This window comes from Tilletiopsis washingtonensis, assembly GCF_003144115.1.
Source record: "Tilletiopsis washingtonensis strain MCA 4186 unplaced genomic scaffold FA09scaffold_4, whole genome shotgun sequence".
Classification (NCBI taxonomy): Eukaryota; Fungi; Basidiomycota; class Exobasidiomycetes; order Entylomatales; genus Tilletiopsis; species Tilletiopsis washingtonensis.
In genome coordinates this window covers 569973-577390 of record NW_020312001.1, presented here as the reverse complement: position 1 = coordinate 577390, position 7418 = coordinate 569973, and the positions used below count along the sequence as shown (strand labels likewise).

The window sequence follows — 7418 nt, the reverse complement described above, 5'->3', positions numbered from 1 at the left end:
GGCAGCGGAGAAAGAGCGCTGCGCAGAGGCTCGGGTGAGGTGGCGCTGCCAGCGTCTGCGTCTAGGCCCTGCGACCCGCCGCGCTCGCTGCCGCGGCACTGGCCGCCGCATACGCGCCGCCCGGCACCGCCTTTGCCTCGGCGAGGAGCGCGGCAAACTTGGGCGCGGCGCGCGCGTGGGGCACGGCGCCGTCGAGCTGCGCCAGGGCGCGGAAGATGCTGCGCTGCAGCTCGGCGGCACGCTCAATGTCCTGCTTCGACGCGGCGTCCTTGGGCTTGAGCTTGAGCGTGCTGAGAATCGGCGGCGCAATGCTGTCGAGATCTGGCGCGCGCGCGAGAGAAAGAGAGGCGCTCAGCAAGGGCATCCACGAGGTCCCCCTACTGCACAACGCAGCACTCACGAGGCGCAACTTGCAGCGGCGCCACGTCGGCCAGGCGCACGAGGATCAGGTAGCACAGCACCTTGATGCCGTCCTCGTCGCTCAGGCCGGCGACGACGCGCACCATGTCTGCAACGCGGGGCGGGCCAGTCAGTCAGGAGCGAAGGGGCCGCCGAGGCCAGGGGACACGCACAGGTGTTGAGGTCGATCTTGCTCAGGCTCGTGTCGAGGAGCGTGAGCATCGTCTCGTAGGCCGTCTGCGAGAGAGAGAGAGAGAGAGCGCGCGCAATGGCGGTCAGCACCGACAAGGACAGCCAGCACCCACTCTTGCGCCGCGCACCTTGCGCAGATCCAGGCCGTCGTCCGACGTGACGGTAAAGGGGCCCATGGTGACCTTGCGCAGCAGCTCGGGGCGCGGATGCGTCTCCTGGTAGAGGAGCGGCAGCAGAATGACGAGCTGGTCGCTGATGAGGTGCGGCTTGTTGTGTGCGGCGGCATTGAGGGCAAAGACGGCGTGCCGGCGCACCTCGAGCGCCGCGTCCTGCAGCAGCGAGAGAAAGTCGAGCATCTCGGGCGCCAGCAGCTCGTCGTACGAGGCGCGGCTCTCGGTCAGCGTGAAGCGCACGGCCGAGATGACGGCGGCGCGCGTGGCGGCGCTGGGCGAGTGCAGGCGAGTCTTGAGCTGCGGCAGGTTCGTCTTTGGATCGTTGAGCGTGAGGCGCGCCAGACACTCGGCACCAATGGTGCGCGTGGCCTCCTCGGCCGTCTCGCAGTGCTCAAAGAGGGGCGTCCAGAGGCGCTGCGCAATCGACGCCAGCGCCGCGGGCGAGGCATGGCTGATGAGCTCCTTGAGCGCATGCAGCGACAGCAGGCGGCGCTTGGCGTCGTCCGTGGCAATGTGCTGCTCCAGCAGCGGCAGCACGACGGCCAGACTGCCCACGGCCATGTTGCCGAGCGCAAACGCCGCCGCACTCCTGATCTGCTCGGAGTCTGCGGCGTAGAAGGCCACGACGCCGTCGAGCACGCCGCTGCGTGCTGCCAGGTCTTCAAAGCGGCCGATCTCGCCGAGCAGCAGGAGGTTGAAGTAGATGTGCACCTCGCTCGACTTTGCCTCGCCGCGCTCCAGCGTCCTGAGTGCGCCCGTCACTACAGCCTCGGCCTGTTGGGGCGTCGAGACGAGCACGGCTCCGATGCAGCGCGCCACGGTGGCGTGCGTCTGAGCCGAAGCAGGCGTGGCGCTGCCCTTGCCCGATGCCGCCTTGAGCGTGCTCATCAGCGCCTCGATGCAGCCGGGCGCCGCGGCGGGCTGCACGCGCGCCAGCGTCTTGAAGAGCATCGTGACGGCGTCGAGGGCGGCACCCTGCATGAGCGGCGAGTGCAGCAGCAGCAGCAGGTGCGGCACGAGGCGGCTCTGCGTTGTGGGTGCGGCCGTGGCGGTGTGGAGCTCGAGCAGGAGGGAGACGGCGTGCAGCGCCATGGGCAGCAGGTTGACATCGCCCTCGGCGCCCATGAGCGGCTCGATCTCAGCAAAGATCTGTGCGCAGAGCGCGTCGTCGAGGCCGCTGCCGCCTGCGCGCCGCAGGAGCGCATCGAGCGTCTCAAACGCCGCCAGCTTGAGCGGCCGGCTGCTCTTGCGCAGCAGCGTGCTGACCTCGGCGATGCAGTCGCGCACAAAGGCCTCAAAGGCGGCGCCTTGGCAGACGCGACTGGCCGCCACCCGGCCGACGACCTTGACGGTGGCGAAGCGCGTCACCTCGTTGCGCAGACGCTCCAGCAGCTCCGGCAGACACTCGTCAAAGTGCGCGGCCAGGTCGTCGCCGGCATGTGCAAGCAGCACGCCGAGCGTCGCAATGCCGCGGTCCTTGATCTCTTGGTCCGAGTCGGGGCGCCGCAGGCGCGCAAGCACGGCGCGATAGATGTGCTCCACGTGCGCCTTGTACGCCGAGCCTGCCGGGCTGCCACTGCCGGATAGCGGGCGCAGCACGGCGACGAGCTGGCTGCACACGGCAAACGCCTCGACGGCATCGCGGTGCAGCTTGTCGTCGATCGCCGCGACGATGACGGCCACGAGCTGCGCCAGGTGTGCCTCGAAGGCCTGCGGTGCGTGAAACTGGAAGAGGACGCGCAGGAAGAGCAGCACCTCGCCGCGCAGATTGGCTCCAGAGGCACTGGCGCCGGCATCGACTCCGCGCAGCGCCTTGTCCGTCGGGCCGACGAGCAGCCCGATGTGCGCATCGAGGCCGCCGTGCAGCACCAACACGAGCTCGCGCAGCACCGTGTAGCTGGCAAAGCGCGTCGCCATCGACTTGCTGAGCATCTCGCGCGACAGAGCCTTGGCAATGCTGGGCACCAGCTGCGCGAGACGGGCGCGTGGGCTGAGAGCGACATCAGCACTCGCACTGCGCAATCTCATTTCTCCTCACTCACCTCGCGTCGCCCTCGCTCGTCTCCATCGCATCTCTCTTCCGCTTGAGCGCTCCCGGACTGGCGCCAATGACGTCGGTCAGCTGCGGCGTGCCAGCATGCAGCTGCAGCTGGCGCAGCAGCGCCAGGAACGTCTGCAGCACCTCGATGCGCACGCTCTCCTCTCGCTCCGAGAAGCGCGAGACGAGCTCCGGCGCGACGCTCTGCACAAAGGCCAGCAGCTGCTCGTGCCGCGTCGTCACGGCCGCGGCAATGACCTTGGCGGCGGCGCGGCGCACCTTCCAGGAGAGGTCGTCGTCGTCCGAGTAGCTGTGGCGAGAGGGGCCGAGGCGGGTGTCAGCTCAACAACGGCAGGTGCCTTGCTGCCCGATTCTCGACCCACTCAGCCTCATCGAGCATCTCCTCGTCATCCTCATCCTCCTCGTCCGCCATCTCGTCATCCGAGTCGTCGCCGCCTGCATAGTTCTGTTGTCGCAAGAGGCTTCAGCACATCACCCTCGCTGGGCTTCGTTCTACGCCCGCGCTGGCTGCTCACTGGGTCGTGGCGCAGCAGCTTGACCGCCTCATCGACGATCTGAATCACGAACGGCGTGACGTCGGCGGGGCAGCGCAAGAGAATCGCCTCCATCGCCTGCAGTGTAGCCTCGCGCAGCTCGTCGTCCTCGCTCTGCACGGCCGCCAGGATGCGCGGCATCAGCTCCGGCAATCGTCTGCCAATCCTCGCCGCACAAGTCCTCGCGAGCGTCGCCACGAGCTGCACCATCGTCCTGGCCTTTTCCTGCTCCTTCGCTCCCGCCGCGCCGCTCGCGGCATCGAGCGCGGTGATGATGGCCGAGGCAAGGGCCGTGAAGATCTCGGACGTGCTGGAGGCGGCCAACGCGCCGAGGGCAAGCACGGCACGCTTGCGAACGGCGGCGCGATCGTGGGGCAACGAGGCGAGAAGAGCCTCGAGAGAGGCGCGCTGCAAGCCCTTGTCGGAGGAGGGAATGGAGGGGAAGCGAGAGTAGAGATCGGCCAGGAGATCGAGACTGTCGATGAGCAGCTCTTGTGATGAGGAAGCCTGCGAGAGGAGCGCACACAGCATGAGTGGGACACCTGACAGAGCCTCTTACGCTGCAAGCAGAAAGCGTACCTCGCCGATCTGCGCCAGCAACTTGGGCGCCAGCTTGGCACCCGCCATCGTCGAGATGTCCGACTCGAGCGGCAGTTCCGCCAGCACCGTCTTGAGGCCTGGTGCGCCAGTGCGTGTCGTGAGCTCTCTGGCTTCGTGGCTCGGCATCCCATGCACCGGCTCACCGAGCGAAGCAATGTCGCGCTGCTCCTCCTCCTTGGACGAGATGAACTCCGTGAGGCGATCGACGATCGTCTGCATCTGCGCCGGTCTGATTCTCGCGACCAGAATGCCCAGACTTGACCCCCCAGGCGCCGCACATCAGCCCACTTTGCTGGCTTTGCCATCTCTCTGCGCGCCGCCCGCGAACTCACCAGCGCACAGCCATGTTCTTCACCTCGCCATTCTTGTCGCGCAGCGTGTCGAGCACGCGCGCCACCACTTGCGTCTCGAGCTGAGCATCGAGCGGTGCGGCCGAGACGTCTTTGCGCAGCTCGCTCATGAGATCGTTGAGCGCCATGTACCTGCGCCGGTGAGCAGCCAGATAGCGTCAGCTGACGCGCACACTTGCGCAGGCTGGCAAGACGCAACCGGCCACACGCACCGGAAGTCGGCGTCGCTGGAACGCATCTGGAGCGGCAAGCAGCAGCAGAGGGTCAGCAGTATGCTTGCAGAGGCGGCAGCTCGGCATGCTAGCCAAAGCGCACCTTCTCCAGCAGCGCCGAGACGCCGACGATGATGCGCGACGACATGCTGGGGCTGGGCGCGGGCAGCTGAGCGAGCGAGCGCACGGCGGCGCCGCTGGACCGCGAATGAGGGTGGGAAGGGTGGGCGGCGAGGCGGAGGCAGAGAGCCAAGGGGCACGAGGTGGACAAAGGTGAGCCGCAGAGCGAGCGCTCCAGGCGTTGGGAGCGGGCAAGGAGGAGGTGCGGAGCGGGCACGGAGGTGGAGCAGAGCGAGGTGCGGAGCGGACACGGAGGAGGTGGAGCAGAGCGAGGCGCTCGCGAAGCTGCCTCGTTCATCAGGAGCGCTCATCGCGCGCGCGCGCCTCGCTGTGGAGGCCGGCTGACGAGCTCATGACGGCGCGGAGTCGGTCACGTGGGCAGTCGCGCTGGACCCGTTCCTGGTGCGCCAGAGTGCACGGACCGCCGTGGGAGCAGGCACCCTGGTTCTGCGCCTCCTGAGCTCCTTCCTCTGCGCGTGCGCCGCCCTCGCCTCGACGCAGCTCCTTGCCGGAGCTCAGGAGCCAGAACAATCCTGGGCCTCTGCTTCCTCTCAGCGGGAGAAGGTCAGCTGGCCGGCGGGCGGCGGCGATGTGCGGGGCGCCGGCCGGCGGGTGCGTTGGCGGCGCGGCTCGGCGGAGCAGGGAGCGTGGCTTAGCAGCGCGAACGTGCGCTCGCCGCGCATGGCACGCGCACACGACCTGGCGCGCGCACGCCCTCGTCACGCGACGTGCGCACTCTTGCCTCCGTCAGGCTGTTCGCTGCGCTGCTGCGGTGCCTGCGCTGCCGGCTGCTGCTGCTGAGATGCTGCTGCTGCAACGCGCGCGGAGAAGGAGGGAGATGGAGATCAGCAGCGCAGAAACGGCGCACGACGATCGGTACGGCTGGACACAGGCCGCGTGAGAGGAGGCAGAGGCGGAGGCGAGCGCACGCGCCCTGACGCCGAGGAGGCCTGCCTGCTCTTCCAAGCACAAGGCAAGGCAGCGGCCCAGTCTCCTCTCCGCCCGCCCGCCCGGCTCTCCTCCGCACAGACCGACGCACGCTGCAGCGGCAAGGCAGTGCCAACTTTTGCGGACGCTGGAGAGCTGGTGCGAGCAGCACGCGCCTGACGCTACTGAGCTGCTTGCTGGGCGAAGGGCACGGCAGTGCATGCGCTGCCCTTCCTTCTCCTCCACCATCCCACTTGTCCGTCTCACATGCCCGCACTGCTGTCCACGCCCTTTGCCTCGCCGAGTCCTGCATTCTCTCTGCACGATCCGAGTCGCCGCCTGACCAGCAGCAGCCGCGCCAGCACCTCGCGCCAGTCCCGCACCGTCGGCTTCGCGGCAAGCAGCAGCAGCAGCAGCAGCAGCAGCAGCAGCAGCAGCAGCAGCAGCAGCAGCAGCAGCAGCAGCAGCAGCAGCAGCAGCAGCGCTCCTCTCTTTGCGCTGCCTCTGCCCGCGACTCGCGCCATGAGTGGCCTTGCTGCCTCGTCGCCCGCGCACAAGGCGCCGCGCGACTCGAAGCGGCGCGCCACGCATTCGCAAATCGAGCGCCGCCGCCGCGAGAAGATCAACGACTGTCTCCTCACGCTCTGCTCGCTCGTGCCGGCGTGCGTTGCCGAGGTCGAGGCGCGCAGGGAGGCCGAGCGGCAGGAGGCCGCCGCCGCGGCGCAGCCGAGCAGCGCCGCGGGCGGCGCCGGCAAACGCAAGCGCTCCAGACGCAAGGAGAAGAAGGAACAGTCGACGACGGCAGAGGAGGGCGCCAAAGAGGAGGAACTGGGATTGCACAAGTTGGAGGTGTTGACTCATGCCATCGGTGAGGGCCAATTCTGTCGTTTGGGCTTCGAGAGAGAGAGTGACGCTGCTCTTCTCCGTCTCTCTCGCTGACCCGAAGCCTCGCTCGCCGTGGGGGGGCCGGCTGTTCAGAGTACATCTACGAGCTGCAATCTCGCATCTCCAGCCTCGAGGCCTCTCTCAAGTCTTGCTCCTCCTCCTCCTCCTCTTCCTCCGTCGGGGGCGGGGCGGCGGGGCTGCCTTCCTCGGGCCTCTCCTCCTCTGTCCTGCCCGGCCTCTTCTCGCCCGCCTCGTCCATGGCGTTTCACTTCGCCGCGCGCAGCGCCACCAGTCCCATCATGTCGCTCTCTGCCGAGTCGCCCATTCTGCGCCGCGGCTCCGGCTCCGCTGCTGGCGGCGGCGGCTGCGCCTCTACAAATGGAGGAGGAGGCAACGGCAAGAGCAGCAACAGCAACGGCACCTCGTCTTTTCCCAGCACGCCCGCCTGGCCCATGCTGCCCTCCTCTCTGCTGCCTTTGCCTCCTTCCCAACCACTTCCTCCCTCTGCCATCTCCCCCATCTCCACCTCCTTCTCGTCTTCTTCTTCTTCTTCTTCTGCTGCTGCAGTGCCTCGCAGTAGTGCTCCCGCCTCCTCCCTCTCCTCGGCCGACTCCTATGGCGCCTCGGCGCGCTCGCGCGCACAGGCGGCAGAGGCCGAACTGCTGCTGAGCTTCAGCACCAGTCCCGAGGCCCTGCGGCCGCTGCAGAGTCCCGAGATGCTGCGCCCCACGTCAAACGTGCGCGATGCACTGGCCGACGTGGGCAGATTGTCGCCTGGCATTTGAAAAGGCAAGGCTGCGTCGTTCCGCGCGCGCGGCCTCAGAGATCGAGATATCCCCCCCCCCCTCCCTCCTCTTTTCACCCTGCCCGCTTTGGGCACGCGAGACACATTTTCGCATGGCTGTACCACCCCACTCCTCCCCCTCTTTGCCTCCGTGCGGCGCAATGCCATCTGCCCATCTGCTTCT

The 7418-nt window shown here is 67.9% G+C and overlaps 3 protein-coding genes across 3 annotated transcripts; 1 reads left to right on the top strand and 2 right to left on the bottom strand.

The window, feature by feature from the left end:
- Positions 1 to 4898, bottom strand: FA09DRAFT_342567 (TIP120-domain-containing protein). Its single transcript, XM_025744552.1, has 12 exons — positions 4622 to 4898; positions 4519 to 4544; positions 4289 to 4438; positions 4100 to 4212; positions 3936 to 4033; positions 3339 to 3863; positions 3186 to 3268; positions 2807 to 3112; positions 720 to 2754; positions 573 to 636; positions 401 to 508; positions 1 to 321 (listed from the first exon to the last, which is right to left on the bottom strand). Exons 1-12 carry the CDS (start codon positions 4664 to 4666, stop codon positions 62 to 64), a joined length of 3813 nt encoding a protein of 1270 aa, XP_025600399.1. The 5' UTR covers positions 4667 to 4898; the 3' UTR covers positions 1 to 61.
- Positions 4899 to 5333: 435 nt separating this feature from the next.
- FA09DRAFT_206542 (hypothetical protein) lies at positions 5334 to 6566 on the bottom strand. Its single transcript, XM_025739467.1, has one exon. The coding sequence runs from the start codon at positions 6424 to 6426 to the stop codon at positions 5386 to 5388; it is 1041 nt and encodes a 346-aa protein (XP_025600398.1). The 5' UTR covers positions 6427 to 6566; the 3' UTR covers positions 5334 to 5385.
- FA09DRAFT_328231 (hypothetical protein) lies at positions 6373 to 7292 on the top strand. The gene has a single exon (XM_025741690.1). The coding sequence runs from the start codon at positions 6750 to 6752 to the stop codon at positions 7233 to 7235; it is 486 nt and encodes a 161-aa protein (XP_025600397.1). The 5' UTR covers positions 6373 to 6749; the 3' UTR covers positions 7236 to 7292.
- Positions 7293 to 7418: the final 126 nt, after the last annotated feature.

What these genes read in the sequence shown, in the direction of transcription:
- FA09DRAFT_328231 (XM_025741690.1), top strand. Translation starts at nt 6,750, where the DNA reads ATGTCGCTCTCTGCCGAGTCGCCCATTCTGCGCCGCGGCTCCGGCTCC.
- FA09DRAFT_206542 (XM_025739467.1), bottom strand. Translation starts at nt 6,426, where the DNA reads ATGAGTCAACACCTCCAACTTGTGCAATCCCAGTTCCTCCTCTTTGGC.
- FA09DRAFT_342567 (XM_025744552.1), bottom strand. Translation starts at nt 4,666, where the DNA reads ATGTCGTCGCGCATCATCGTCGGCGTCTCGGCGCTGCTGGAGAAG. An exon ending in TCTCGGCGCTGCTGGAGAAG is followed by an intron (nt 4,545 to 4,621) that starts GTGCGCTTTGGC and finishes TTGCCGCTCCAG; the next exon opens with ATGCGTTCCAGCGACGCCGA. An exon ending in ACGAGCGAGGGCGACGCGAG is followed by an intron (nt 2,755 to 2,806) that starts GTGAGTGAGGAG and finishes TGTCGCTCTCAG; the next exon opens with CCCACGCGCCCGTCTCGCGC.